General features: G+C 40.2%; 1 protein-coding gene across 9 annotated transcripts in view; it reads left to right on the plus strand.

Moving 5' to 3' along the window:
- Positions 1–15,006, plus strand: part of MAP2K4 (mitogen-activated protein kinase kinase 4) — a 187,177-nt gene that overhangs the window by 88,321 nt on the left and 83,850 nt on the right. For 5 of the 9 annotated variants that reach the window (XM_030534445.1, XM_030534446.1, XM_030534447.1 and 2 more), the window contains one exon: positions 12,457–12,552. The exons of 3 other annotated variants lie outside the window; for them this stretch is intronic. In XM_030534445.1, coding sequence (XP_030390305.1) covers positions 12,457–12,552 — 96 coding nt within the window. The remainder of the gene's footprint in view (positions 1–12,456; positions 12,553–15,006) is intronic. One more of the 9 variants, XM_030534448.1, reaches the window with a different exon arrangement.

The following is a 15,006-nucleotide window of genomic DNA, read 5'->3' on the forward strand; positions in this document are numbered from 1 at the left end:
AATACTGTGTGCAGATGCGGTCACCCCATTTCAAAAAAGATGTATTGGAATTGGAAAAGGTTCAGAAAAGGGCAACAAAAATTATATGGAACGGCTTCCGTATAAGGAGAGATTAATAAGACTGGGACTTTTCAGCTTGGAAAAGAGACAGCTAAGGGGAGATATGATTGAGGTCTATAAAATCATGACTGGCGTAGAGAAAGTTGATAAGGAAGTGTTGTGTTCTCATAACACAAGAACTAGGGATCGCCAAATGAAATTAATAGGCAGCAGGTTTAAAACAAATACAAGGAAGTATTTCTTCACACAATGCACAGTCAACCTGGATGTTGTGAAGGCCAAGTCCATAACAGGTTTAAAAAAAGAAGTAGATAAATTCATGGAGGATAGGTCCATCAGTGGCTGTTTGCCAGAAGCTGTGAATGAGCGACAGGGGATGGATCACTTGATGATTACCTATTCTGTTCTTTTCCTCTGGGGCACCTGGCACTGGCCACTGTCAGAAGAGAGGCTACTGGACTAGATGGACCTGTAGTGTGACCCGATAGGGCCATTCTTATGTTCACTTAAACACTTGCATAAGTTTATGCCATTTAAGCATGTACTTAACTTTAAGCATGTGCTTATGTTCCATTGAAGTCAATAGGATTTAAGCACAAGCTGAAGTGTTGTCTTGAATAAGGAGGCTGCCCTTGATGGGGGCCTGACAAAAAGGTAAAAGTGAGTATTATGGATGAGGTGCTTTACTTGGCTATGAGGTGTGTGAGGCAATACACAATCCTTCCATGGTCCCACGTTTTATTATAAAAAGCAACAAAGAGTCCTGTGGCACCTTATAGACTAACAGATGTATTGGAGCATGAGCTTTTGTGGGTGAATAACCACTTTGTCAGATGCATGTCATCAGACTCATGCGTTTGATGAAGTTGGTATTCACCCACAAAAGCTCATGCTCCAATACAAATGTTAGTGTATAAGGTGCCACAGGACTCTTTGTTGCTTTTCATGGATCCAGACTAACATGGCTACCCCCTGATACTTTTTGTTATGGTTGCATTTATAGTTTATAAAAGGTTAATCAATGATTAATAGACATATACATGTTACAGACATTTCTAGTATGTCTTACAGATGATTATAAACATTGGTGGAAGGTGTTAGAAATGGCTATTAGCCATGATTATAAGCAATTTATTGATCTGTTGGACTCTGTAACAATCTATAATAACAATCCAGTATTCACTCTTCCTAAACTATTTATAAATGGACCCTTAAAGTAAAGTGTGGCCCCTTTCACCTTCTGTCTTCTGCATTCAAATGGGATTTAGTTCACAAGTAAAATTAATGCAGTCAACTAAGCCAAGTTCTTGTTGGTTATTGGTACACATTACACAAGATCTACAGTAATGTATGACGCAGTCCCTGCTGAAGACAGACGCAAATAGAACAAATACAGGAAGGATTCTTTGACTGGCGCGGTGGTGTATGGAATGATTACACAGCATCAATCTGCACTACACCTGGCTCTCATTATAATACTGTAGTTTGAACTGAATAGCTCATTGAACAAATTTAGTAGCATACTTTTGAATGCAGTGATTTAGGTTTTGGTACAGCCTTTCTGGCACGGGTTATTATTCCTGCAGCGTACTGGTATTTTTGTAGCAGATTCACACTGCACAGTTTATCCTTGTGTACTAGGATATGAGTAGATGTATAAGGACTGTGCCTTTGTTACTATTCTTCAGTGTATTCTTTCTTGAGCATAGACTCAATGAGCACTTTTACACAGATAGCTAGCACACATCCATCTCTTTGGCCCCTCTGTCACTAGGTTGTCTGAGCATGTACCATTACAGGCTAGTTTGGAAAGCTGTCAGGATTAAGTGACTTCTTGTAAAAGTCATGAGCCCACCGTCTGAAGTACCTGTTGGACTGTCAATCTGTTTTACCTGCTGCTCATCATCGCAGAATCTGAGCATCTGGTCTCTGATTTTTCCTTGCACTGGCTCAGCCTGTCGTAGGCTTCTGGCAGTGCAGTGGGAGCTGAGAGGACTCACCAAGAGGCTTTGCAGCTGGCTGCCCGGTGGAACAATAGGCTCGTGTTGTACAGTGAGCCTCCTCTGCTGATACAAGATTAGAGGCATAGAGTTTAAGGCCAGAATCCTTCATGAGCAAATTCAGATCCTCTTACATGTGTGACTGTGCACCTTCCTTTTTGTGCAGTTTAAGGAGGTACCAAGGATGTTGTTGTTAAGGTGAAAAGGGCTTTTGTGGCTAGGGCCAGAATCTCGTGAATCTAGTGCCTCAAAGCTCTTAGATAGCTTCTTGTGCATTCTTCCTGGCTTTTTATTAACTGGTTGCCAGCTGCTTTATAGGTGAGATACTTACATCTGAGTGAATAAATCTTCCTGGGTAAATTATCAGACACATTTCATCTCTCTTTGCAAATTTTCCAAGAACAAAAGAGAAATGTTCTTAAATTTCCATGTTCAAAATTATTTCCCCAAAATTTCCCTGTGAATAATTCTGAGTCTGTTGCTTGTCTGTAACAGTTTATCACATGTACTTGATATTCAAGCACACTTAATTGGATGCTCTTAATTGGGCATAGGTCATATGATACTTTTCTGTTCCCTGATGGGGTGAGCAGAGCTCACAGTAGTTTTTGGGTCAGTAGGCTCTTTCTTTTCCATTCTTCATCACTAATATCTTTCTTTATAAATTGTTGGATTGTGTCTGGATATTTGCATCTCTTCAGAATATGACAGTTCAATTGTCCAAAGATATCTGTGGCTGAAGATTATGAAGAGCTGGTGTGGTTGCAAAGCATCTTTGTTTAGTGTCTTTGGCCTGGTGAAGGGGACCTCCTCTTTGAAGGAGATATTGCTGAGATCATCTTTGGAGTCTGGATTGCAAGTGCTACCTGAAGTTGTTTCTAGCTACTGTTTTCGTTTCTCCTACTGAGTTTTAGGGATCTCCCTAACATGGCAGTCTTACAGCACAGAGATTCTGCACTGATGTTATTTGTAGGTAGGTAGAGATGGCGGGGGAGAGAGGTTGTTTGATAGCTTTGTATTTATTAAGTTATTCTGCACCCTGATTAACTTCTTTTCCTAGTCTCTGATTTGTTTTCACTGTAAGTCTCTGTGCCCTCTGCTGAGCAGCTCTTTGATGCCTGCCACACCTTAGTGCAGTGATTCTCAGACTTTTGTACTGGTGACCCCTTTCACATAGCAAGCCTCTGAGTGTGACCCTCCCCTTTTAAATTAAAAACACTTTTAAATATATTTAACACCATTATACATTCTGCAGGCAAAGCAGGGTTCGGGGTGGAGGTTGACAGCTCACAACCCCCCATGTAATAACCTTGCAACTCCCAAGGGGTCCCGACCCCCAGTTTGAGAACCCCTGCCATAGTGAATTGCTGCAGAAATCCCTAAGGCTCCAGCAGCAATAGTGATATGAGAGGACTGTTTTCTTCTTTCTCACTGGTTTTGGCATACAAGTATCACAAAGCACTAAGCTGCCAGGACCTCTGGTCTTTCTTCTCTGATACCAGTAGTTCTATCACTTGTGAGACGTTCAGCTGCAGCTTCTGTTCACTCCAGTGGGATTTGTGGATTCTTGTCACTCCTGAAAATGTGGACACTTATATTCAGGTGCCTAAATCTAACGTAATATGATAGCAGGTACCTATCTGGCTCCCATCACCTTAGTATCTGAGTGCTTCATACTGTTTTTAATGTGTTTATCATCACAAACTCCTGTCAGATAGGGAAATGCTATTTATCCCATTTTACAGAAGGGACTAAGTGACCTCTGAGGACACACAGGAAGTCTGTAGCATAGAAAGGATTTGAAACTAGATCTCCAGAGTTCCAGGCTCGTGGCCTAACTACTGGCCTATCAGAGCCTGACTTTAATTACTTGGTTTTGGAAGAGTTGGCCCACCTCTGCAGTAGTTAGGAGCCCACTCTGCGTCACAGTGGTCAGAGCCTGGAGGATAGTTCAGTGGTGGACCTTTGAATTAGCAATTATTACCATAAAATGTAGTGCCTGCTTTGGGGCTGTGGAATGTCAAACTGAGTGCCAGTTCTGTCCTAGGAACTGAGACCTCTGACTTTTCCGGAGGGTGAAAGAGCATGAAGAACTGAGCAGTCAGTGAGTCATGGAAAATGATAATTCCCCTGCTTGCTGTAAGAATCAAGGAGGTACATCAGACTTGGAGCAAAGTCTGTCTGTTGAATCTCATTACCTCTGTGTGGTTCAGCTGCAGTGAGTTACAAGTTAGGGCAATTATGTGGAGAATGGAAAAGTAGAAGCTGGTTGTGTCCTTGATAGTGGAAGGAAACAGAGGTTCACTGGTGCTATATCAGTCAGAAGGAAGGCCAATTAGCAGTTAGATATGTGGGTACAGTCATCTCCAGCAGGCTGAGAGAGACCTGGAAAATGGTAGTTAATTGTCAAAAGCTGTTAGCTAAAAGCCTGGCATGGACTTCTGCACACCGTCTCCTTGAGCCATCAGTTGCTGGCATATTGGAGGGATTGTAATGGCTTCATAATCATAGCTCATTCTGGAAGGGAGATAGGCAGGACTGCTACTCCCCACTTTATCCAAAAGCCTGTTTTCAATAGCATTTTTAAGATTCATAGATTCCAAACCCAGAAGGGACTATTGTGATCAACCAGTCTGACCTGCTGTATAACACAGGTCAGAGACCTGCCCCAAAATAATTTCTAGAGCAAATTTTTTAGAAAAACATCCAGTTTTGATTGAAAAATTGCCAGTGATGGAGAATCCACCATGACCCTTGGTAAATTATTCCAATGAATAATTACCCTCACTGTTAAACACGTTATGCCTTATTTTCTATCTGAATTTGTCTAGCTTCAGCTTCCAGACATTGGATCATGTTATGTCTTTCTCTGCTAGATTGAAGAGCCCATTATTAAATATATGGTCTCCCTGAAGGCACTTACAGACTATAATTAAGTCACCCCTTAACCCTCTCTGTGTTAAAGTAAATAGTCTGTCACTACAGAGCCTGTTTTCTAATCCTTTAATCATTCTCATGGCTATTCTGGGAACCCTCTCCAGTTTATCAACATCTTTCTTGAATTGTGGGCACCAGAATTGGACATAGTATTTCAGCAGCGGTCACACTGGTGCCAAGTACAGAGGTAGAATAACCTCTCTACTTCTGCTTGAGATTCCCCAACTTATGCATCCCAGGATCGTATTGGCTCTCTTGGCCACAGTGTCGCACTGTGAGCTTATGTTCAGCTGATTATCCACCATGACCCTTAAATCTTTTTGAGAGTCACAGCTTCCCAGGATAGAGTCTCCCATCCTGTAAGTATGGCTCACATTCTTTGTTCCTAAATATATACAGTTACATTTAAACAGATTAAAACACATTATTTGCTTGCTCCCAGCTGACCAGCCTGTCCAGATCACACTGACCTGTCTTTTTCATTATTCACCACTCCCCCAATTTTTGTGTCATCAGCAAACTTTATTAGTGCTGATTTTATGTTTTCTTCCAGGGTATTGATAAAAATGTTAAATAATGTAGGGCCAAGAAATGATTCCTGTGGGATCCTACTGGAAACACACCCACTCAGTGATGATTCCCCATTTACACTTACACTTCGAGACCTATCAGTTATAGCCAGTTTTTAGTCCATGTAATGTGTGCCATGTTGATTTTACATTGTTCTAGTTTTTTTAATCAAAATGTCATGTGGTACCCAGCAAATGCCTTACAGAAGTCTAGTATATCATGTCAGCACTAATACCTTTAACAGCCAAACTTGTAACGTCACCAATAAAAGATATCAAGTTAGTATTACAGTATGTATTTTCCATAAAATATTTCTGTTTTCCATATTGATTGGCATGAATTACATTACCCTTCTTTCATTCTTTATTAATCAAGTCCCATATCAGTAACTCCTTTATATTGTCTGAGATTGATGTCAGACTGACAGGCCTGTAATTAACCAGGTCACCCCATGTACCCTTTTAAAATATTGGCACAATATATTTTCCCATTCCAATAGATTAATGAAGGTCTTGGGTATGTCTAAGAGAGTTCTCTTGAGGCATTCATGTTGTTTAAAGACTAGTAAACCATATTGCTTCCTCTGTGTAAAATAATGCTCTGTATATGTAATGTGTTTACAGAAATTGAGCATTTAAATACTAAGTTGATGCGGCAATCCTGGAATAGATTAGCTAGACAGAAGATTTCCAAAAGGAATTCAGTGTGAGTTTGTAGGCCAACAGCATAAATATGGTTGGAGTACATGATGAGAAGAAAGAGGGCAGAGAGAGGTGGAATTGTTTCTGTGCATCCTTCCCTTCATCAGAATTACTTGAAATGGCCCACAGTTGGGCATGTGATGCTTCTCTTAGAAGTATGTTTAGAGGCAAATCGCCAATAACATTCCCTTTTAGTGCCTGCTTTCTCTTTGTGTGGCTTACTCTTTCCTCTTATCTAATAATATGGCTTTCAATATGACTTGTGCCTGAAAAGGGGATTGAATGAGGGAGATTCTGTTGTCAGAGTGTGTGTAATATAGCGATAGAGACTAACTGAGAAATGTCTGTTCCTTTTATAAGCCCTCTTGGATGACAGGATGGTTAGGGAAACCTTGGCCTAGCACATAAGGACTTTGAAAGATAGAATGCTTGGTGCATCATATGTGAGCTACCTCTTTGCATTTTTATTTGAAGATAATTTAAGACTTTAGAAGGACTGAAACTTTTGTTTTTAAAGTAGTTTTTAAAATATGTATCTGCTTGGTGTACCTGTTTGCCTTTATGTACAAAGAGTGTGCACATAGTCTGGTTAGATCAGTAGTCACAACCCTCTAACATTATTAGGTTGTCGGGTTTTCAGAGCTAAAGTGCTTTCCTAACCCACCATAGATACAGTTAAAAGGAAAATATACTTTTGCTTTTAGCATTCAATCATGATTCTTAAAGGGACACCCCCAACTTGACATTTACTAAAGAATTAGTTACAAGTAATTTCAGGTTCTTCATCAGTCCATGTGTCTCCTACCTGTTTTTGTGATAATACAAACACTGTTCACTGATTTTTTTTTAAAAATTGTCTTCGTCTCTTGCTGTGTGAAAGACCTGCACGAATGGAGGAAATGACCATACGGGATGGGACAACACTGAAGACCATGTGCTAACAAAAGCACACAGGGCAGGCTTTGTAAAAGTACTTAGCATTAACCTATCTTTGCTCCTATTGCCTTCATTAATTTTTATAAATCTCCATAAAAAAAACTGGGGGAGGACAGTGAAAAAATGATATTAATCATAAATACAGTAATTCATGGGTTGTAGTCAGGAGCAAATAGTGAAACTGGTCAGATACATTACTTTCTTAAAAAAAAAAAAATCCATTAAACAGTGCTGTAACAGCCAGCCTAGCAGAGAAGCTCAACCCCCCACCCCTTAGCCCGTCTTCTGCTATCGTGAATCTTTTATCATGAGAACACATTTTGCTCAAAGAGAGAGCTTCCGTGTAAATAACACCTGCTGCTTTCCCTTCTGCTACCAAGTGTGTATTTCTAGTCAAAACAGAAATCACAATCACCTGATGTACATCCAGGACACCACAGTGACATTACTGTTACCTGATGTGAATGGGTGCCTTCTGCCATTCCAAGATTAATCCTTCCCTGACAGCCAGTAGACACACAATGCATTCTTTGTAGTAAAAGAACTCTGTGTGAGCGCCTATGATTGTGGGAAGCCTCCTGGCTTGTTACTGATTATTTGTGACTTTCTGAGCACTAAGTGTGCTTGGTGCTGTGAAGGGACAAGAAGATATTACTTCTGTTGTAAGGTGTTTTTACAACCTAGCTGTAAGATTGAAGTCCACATCTACTGTAGATAAGGACCGATGCATTCAATGGTAATGGCTCTCCTATTTCCTGCTGCCATTTTCTGTGCCAATTTCCCTCAGAACCAAAGAAAACATATCTCTTGAGACACCCTCAAATACAAACTCTCACTCCTTTCTGTATATTTTATCTATTGGTGCTGCAGTGACACCGAAGATCACTATAACTGGAAGATTAGAGAGAAAATATATAATGTCTGAACATAGCTCTCTCTTCATTGTTTGTTATTTAAATAAAATTTTAATCCACTTTATTTAATGACAGTATATTTTAACTGTATTCAACTTTTTTGAAGTTGGGAAGCTGCTACAAGTCATTCTAAAAGTGATGCTTCACACCTAGTAGCGAAAATATGAGGCATTTTTCTCTTTGACCCTTCATTGCTGATATTGTTTGGAACAGCCAGTAAGAGTCTGGAGCGTCCACTTTCAGAAGTGTTGGTCTTTTTATGTTCAAGGACTATCTGCCTACTCTGAATCCAGTGGCTCCTACTTTGTCAAAATATATAACAATAGTGGATGGGTCTATGTTCTCTCTTTTCTATTAAAAAGTATTGCGTGAATACTGATGTTTAAAAAGTAACACAGTACTAGCATTGGTTAGTATTATACAGTACTAACAGTGCACTTTGTTTTTGACCAGGTGTACTCTCTGCCTACTATTGCTGGGTCTCACTCGATTCATTTTTTGCTGTTTTTGTGACATGGAGAAATGTCTGAGAGGGATTACACAGAGACCTCCAAAATCATTATATTTATGATTTAGAATGGTATTATACCCAGGACTCCAGATATGAAGGCTAGTGAATAATGATCTGAAAAAAGGAGTAAACCATGAGGTGGCAAAATTTGCAGATGATACAAAATTACTCGTGATAGTTAAATCCAAAACAGACTGTGAAGAGTTACAAAGGGATCTCACAAGACTGGGTGAGTGGGCAACAAAATGGCAGATGAAATTCAGTGTTGATAAATGCAAAGTAATGCACATAATTTCAACTACACATATAAAATGATGGGATGTAAATTAGCTGTTACCACTCAAAAAAGGGATCTTTGAGTCATTGTGGATAGTTCTCTGAAAATATCCACTCAATGTACAGTGGCAGTCAAAGAAGCTAATAGAATGTTGGTAATCATTAAGAAAGGGATAAATAATAAGACAGAAAATTTAATATTGCCTCTATATAAATGCATGGTACGCCTACATCTTGAATTCTGCATGCAGATGCTGTCACCCCATCTCAGAAAAGATATATTGGAATTGGAAGAGGTTCAGAAAAGGACAACAAAAATAATAGGGGCATGGAACAGCTTCCATATAAAGAGAGATTAATAAGACTGGGATTTTCCAACTTGGAAAAGAGACGACTAAGGGGGGATGTGTTAGAGATCTATAAAATCATGACTGGTGTGGAGAAATTAAATAAGGAAGTGTTAGTTACTCCTTCACATAACACAAGAACTAGGGATCACCAAATGAAATTAATAGGTAGCATGTTTAAAACAAACAAAAGGAAGTATTTCTTCATAAAATGCATAGTCAACCTGTGGAACTCTTTGCCAGAGGATGTTGTGAAAGCCAAGACTATAACAGGGTTCAAAAAAGAAATAGATAAATTCATGGAAGATAGATCCATCAATGGCTTTTAGCCAGGATGGGCAGGGATGGTGTCCCCGGCCTCTGTTTGCCAGAAGCTGGGAATGGGCGACAGGGGATGGCTCACAGGGGATGATAATTACCTGTTCTGTTCATTCCCTCTGAAGCACCTGGTATTGGCCACTGTCTTAAACCGGCTACTGGGATAGATGGACCTTTGGTCTGACCCTGCCTCCCAAAACCCCAGTAAATGTTTAGCTCTGTTAACTTTTCTAACAATTAAAGTTTGTCATTGATAGTCTGATATTCAGGCTCCTGCTGAATTTAATCAAAACAGAAACCAAGTACTTTGTTCTTTAAGTATTAAAGTCATCTCATTGTCATATGAGCAGCAGTTTGTATTTTTGTTTGGTTACTACAGCTGTTTTGAATGCTCTGGTCCACTGGTTCAAAACTGACAGTTATTTCCTCTGAAATCACGCCTTTGTCTTTTGCCAAGCACCATGAAATGGACAACAAGAAATGGAAAAGATGCAAATTCAAAGAACTGTGGCTCACCCTTCCAGGCCACCAATGTCAGATTTTTTTCCTCTTTGCTGATGTTATCTTTTCACCTTGTAGTCTGGGAAGTTGAAATAATATGGGCTGAATGGATGAGATGCATCAGAAAAATCTGCAGTGGTATCAGAATCCATCAAGAAGATCCCATGCAGAGGAGCTATTCTGTCATAGTAACACTGCATGCTCTGCATCAAGCTTTTGTGTAATTGGATGAGTTGTTTGTTTTTTGGCCTGCATGATTAAATTATTCTAGCCACTCCACTCATTGGAGAAGTAGACTTCAGAACGGGACTAAAATTAATTAGGTTCCTTATGTATTGTGATTAGGTGACTGCAGCCCTCTGCTGTGAATCTCAGATGGATGGAATTGTGCCCCACCATCAAGGCTTTGCATGTTGGGAGGCCTCAAATTAAAGGAGAGTCAGATGACCCAGTCAGAATTCCAGTGGATCTCGTGAATTATTGGCAGTCCTGGGAAGTTCTTTCCTTGAGCTAGGCCTGATTCCCTCCTTTGTGGAACACCTAGAATATTTGGAGTAGAGCTGGACAGACCATTTCTTCTTCACGCTTGGTCTCAGTGATACCTTGGCTGGCAAGCAGACACAATCAATTAGAGATGAGTAAAGTCCACCAAAATAGCTTCTGATTACCAGGTTAGGACAGCTTGGTTACGGGTAATAGCCATCTTCCAGGAGGTTGTAGGCTCCTGTGTAATCCGGTGGGCATATGCATTCTCTCTGATTTTCCAAACAGCTATCTCTCTCTAATGTTCCAAACAGGTATTTCTCCCTTTTTATCATAATAATTTTCATTTCCCTGTAGATTAAAGAAGGTAAAATGATTCTCTGGCAGTGATTGGCCTTGCTCCAGGAGAGCTTCCATAGCTGTTCAGACAAAGTACTTTGAAGAGCTGAAATAGTCAGGGCAGACACAACCATTTTAAATGGACCCAACATTTAAAGTCTGTCACAATAGCACTAGACTTAGGGGACTATAGACCATTGATACATTTGATGGTCAATCACCTTCTCAATCCCATGACATATTTGAGGGTTGCCTTCAAAATACGTCATGTTTGATGTTGTACTAGGATCTTCCAGTTAGTCTTGCTGTGGCCTCACTTGTGGTCACTGAAGTAGTTGTGATAAATGCAGCCTTCTGGATAGGCAATCCCTCTTTTCTCTCCTAGCTGGATGACTCCCTTACTTCAGACCTATCCTATTCTGCAGCGGATACCAATGTGTTACTTTCAGAATCATGTTTTCCTCCCAAGTTGCACTGAATTTCAGAATTAGCCAAGAAGTGTCATTACCTAAACTTCTTCGACACCCTGCTCAAACGGAGAAACCAATGCAACCTGGAGCTTTTAGGTTCCCTAGCACTTAGCTTGAGTCCCTGAAAGAACTTTTTTTGTTAAGAGTGTAAGAAAAGTCACAAGGGCTACGTTAGCAAAATGGCTTTAAGAACAATTGTAACAGATAAACTTAGTTTTAGGGCATTTGCAGATGATGAGCTGAGCAAAGGCATGCATTTGTTTCTGAACATTGTTGGTCATTGCTTTATTTGTATATACAGGTATTTGAGCGATCATTTCCTCTCTGTCCTCCGCATAGCCCTTAGTAAGGGGTACAACCTAGAACCCATCAGTGCTAAAAGTGTGGATCCTAGTCATGGGAAAGGGAAATTTCTTACCTGGAATGCTTGTGAGAGGCTCTAATCTAGAACCTGATCACACAGTGAACAGTAATAGTTAGCCTTGAGCTCTTCCGTTAGCTTCAGAGATCTATCTGGAAATAAAAGGGAAGGATATAGTGTGTCCAAGGCATAAAAAAGTATTCAGTAGTGGATGGGCTGATTCACCTGGACTGACAGGTCTAAATGGGAATGGCCACCACTCCTAGATTGGTGGATCCAAGACACACTAGTTTTTGTGGTAAGAAATTCTCCTTTATCAGAGCTAAGAGGAAGCTATGTGATGGTGATCAATGTGGTGAATCTGTGCAGTCTGAGTGTTATTATTAATCAGTTATTTTGTTAGTAAAATTTATTCCAATGACTGGTATTTTTAACATTACAACTGAAAATAATATTTCCATTGTTTTAAGAAAATAAAAGGCATACAATATAATGCATTAACAGTAACAGTGCAGCTCAAAGATCTTCAAATGCAAGAACTGCTTTGCTCCATTTGAAGAGAGATGTATTAGTTAGGCTTAATGGGGAAGAAAAATATAACATGCACTAATTTCTTATGCTAGCCATGCCAAAGGCAGTATGTCTAGATGAGTATATGTTTTACGTTATTGTGTCATGTGATAACAGCACCATGTTTTCCTGTCATTTTCACAACTCTTTTCCTGGCTGAAGTGATACACAAGCAACACTGGGTAGTAATCACATTGTCCCGTTCACTTTCAAAAGGAGAGAAGCGGACCTCATCCAGAAACTTTCCAGCAGGCTACAGTAAGCTTAACTGTCTGTTAGCCATTGTCAAATATTTTCCATGTCAGCAAAAATGGCATCTATAAAGTATTGAAATTTGTCTGAGCAATACCGTGCCATTCCATAAGTTATTTCTATGTAATGATATTATCACATTTCAGTATCATTTTTTAGATATATATATTTATTCTCCTTATTCTTATGTTGATTCTTAATGATGCGTTATGTCTCTGTTTTCTGTTCTCTCATTGATAGCTGGCAGTGGCTCGGGAGGAAGGGTTATTAAATTAGCTAGTTCTAACATTTTCATATTACTTTAAAATGCTTTAATCCAACACAAGTCTAGATGGTGAATCCTTGGTAGACTGGGCAAGTGTATTACTGTCTGGCTGCATGTTTCACTCCAAACAAAAATGAGTTTGGTGTTCTGGGGATCCGTACATAAGGCCAGATTCTAGTGTGAGTTACACCACTGTGAATCAGGAGGACTCAATTGTCTTGGGAATGGTAATTCGGAATCTGAGTTACACTGGTGTAAACTGAGGGAAGAATCTGTCTAGTTAATCAAATAAACTCCAAACGAAATGTTGGAGCTTCTGAAGGCCCGATTTAAGCCCCATTTAAGTCAGTGGGAGTCTTTTTGTGGATTTGAATGGGTGTTGGATTGGACTGCAAGAGCTGTGATACATTCTGTACAGTTTTCCATGCATTGCTGAGATCTGTACTTTGAGTAATGTTGATGGAGCATAGAAAGCCAAAACAGGCCTCAGTTGAGCTTCTGCCATTTCTTCAAGTTGAAAGTGAGGGACCTGGCCTTTGTTTGTTTGTTTTTTCTTTGAGTTTTACTGGCTGAGGGATGCTGAATGGAATTAATTCCTTCTTTTAAAGCTTTTGCTGAATCTCTTCATCAGTGATTGGTTCTAGACACATGGCATCAAATAGAATGTGAGAATAAATAGCAGAAAGATTTACAAATGAGCAAGTAGAAGCAAAACCACTACATTCTGTGTCCTCTGCCTGGGGCAGAAATCCCTACTAACTTGTTTGCTTGCTCAGTGCAAGGAAGATATTGTTCTCAGGACTCTGTTTAAACCTCACAAGGGAACTAACATTTTCAGGCCACTTGAAATAACTCTACAGCTTTGCTATTGGAGGTTTTCCCTTGCCATGAAATACAAAACATGGCTACTATTTTATTAATGTTAGTTAGCGCGCAGGGTGTACAGATTGCTCAGCAAAGAAAGCTACATTTAAACAGCAAGCCTACAGAAATGCCACGCTAGCTAATGGACTCAGTGCAAATTGATCAGCCAGAATCATAAACCTGCTTTTACGTAAGAATTGTGAACAGTACTGGTGCCTTGATTTTACTTTTGGTCACTAATTTGGCTTATCAGCACATTGTCCATAAATCGGCTTCTGAAATGCCATTGTGAACAGCATCTTTTTACCAGGTTTGCAGAGAAGTAGAATGTGTGTATTTCTACTAACCTCTGTGCAGTTAGTAACTTCCTTCAGAAATCCTGAATTAGACCAATTTGTGAGACATAATTTATCTGTCAAGCTCTTTAAAATAATGAAACACAGTCTTATAAATTATAGAACCATAGGGTTAGAAGGATTGGCAAGAGTCATCTAGCCTAGTGGTTCACAAAGTTATTTGATCGCGCCGCCCTTCTTTGTGTCTGTAGTAGTTTATGCCTCCCCCAGACACCCAGCCAGTAGCCGCTGCTCTCCAGCCACCCAGCTCTGAAGGCTGAGTGGCACCAGCAGCAGTGCAGAAGTAAGGGCGGCATTGTATGGTATTGCCACCCTTACTTCTCTGCCGCTGTTGGCAGCAGTGCTGCCTTCAGAGCTGGGCGGCCAGAGATCAGCGGCTGCTGGCTGGACAGCCAGCTCTGAAAGCAGTGCCTCCAGGACTAAGGGTGTCAATACCATACAACTCTCCAGCTACCCAGCTCTGAATCTGTGCAGCAAGCTTTTTCTTTCCCCTTAAAGCTTCTCGCAGAATACATTCCATGCAGAATACATTCCATGCCCCCCAGTTTGAGAATGTCTGATCTAATCTCACCCCCCTCCAAGATGCAGGATTTGTTGTGTCTAAACCATCCAAGATGGATGGCTATCCAGCCTCCTTTTGAAAACTTCCAGTGAAGGAGCTTCCATGACCTCCCTAGGCAGTCTGTTCCATTGTCCTACTGTTCTTACAGTTAGGAAATTTTTCCTGAGATTTAATCTAAATCTGCCATGCTGTAGTTTGAACCCATTGCCTCTTGTCCTACCCTCTGTGGTAAGAGAGAACAACTTTTCTACTTTTTAATGGCAGCTTTTCTAGTATTTGAAGACCACTATCATGTGCCCCCTTAATCTCCTCTTTTCCAAACTAAACATACCCAATTCCTTCAGCCTTTGCTCATATGGCTTGCATTCCATCCCTTTTATCATCTTTGGCACTCACGTCTGCATCCTTCCCAG

Source organism: Gopherus evgoodei, chromosome 15, assembly GCF_007399415.2.
Source record: "Gopherus evgoodei ecotype Sinaloan lineage chromosome 15, rGopEvg1_v1.p, whole genome shotgun sequence".
Taxonomy (NCBI): domain Eukaryota; kingdom Metazoa; phylum Chordata; order Testudines; family Testudinidae; genus Gopherus; species Gopherus evgoodei.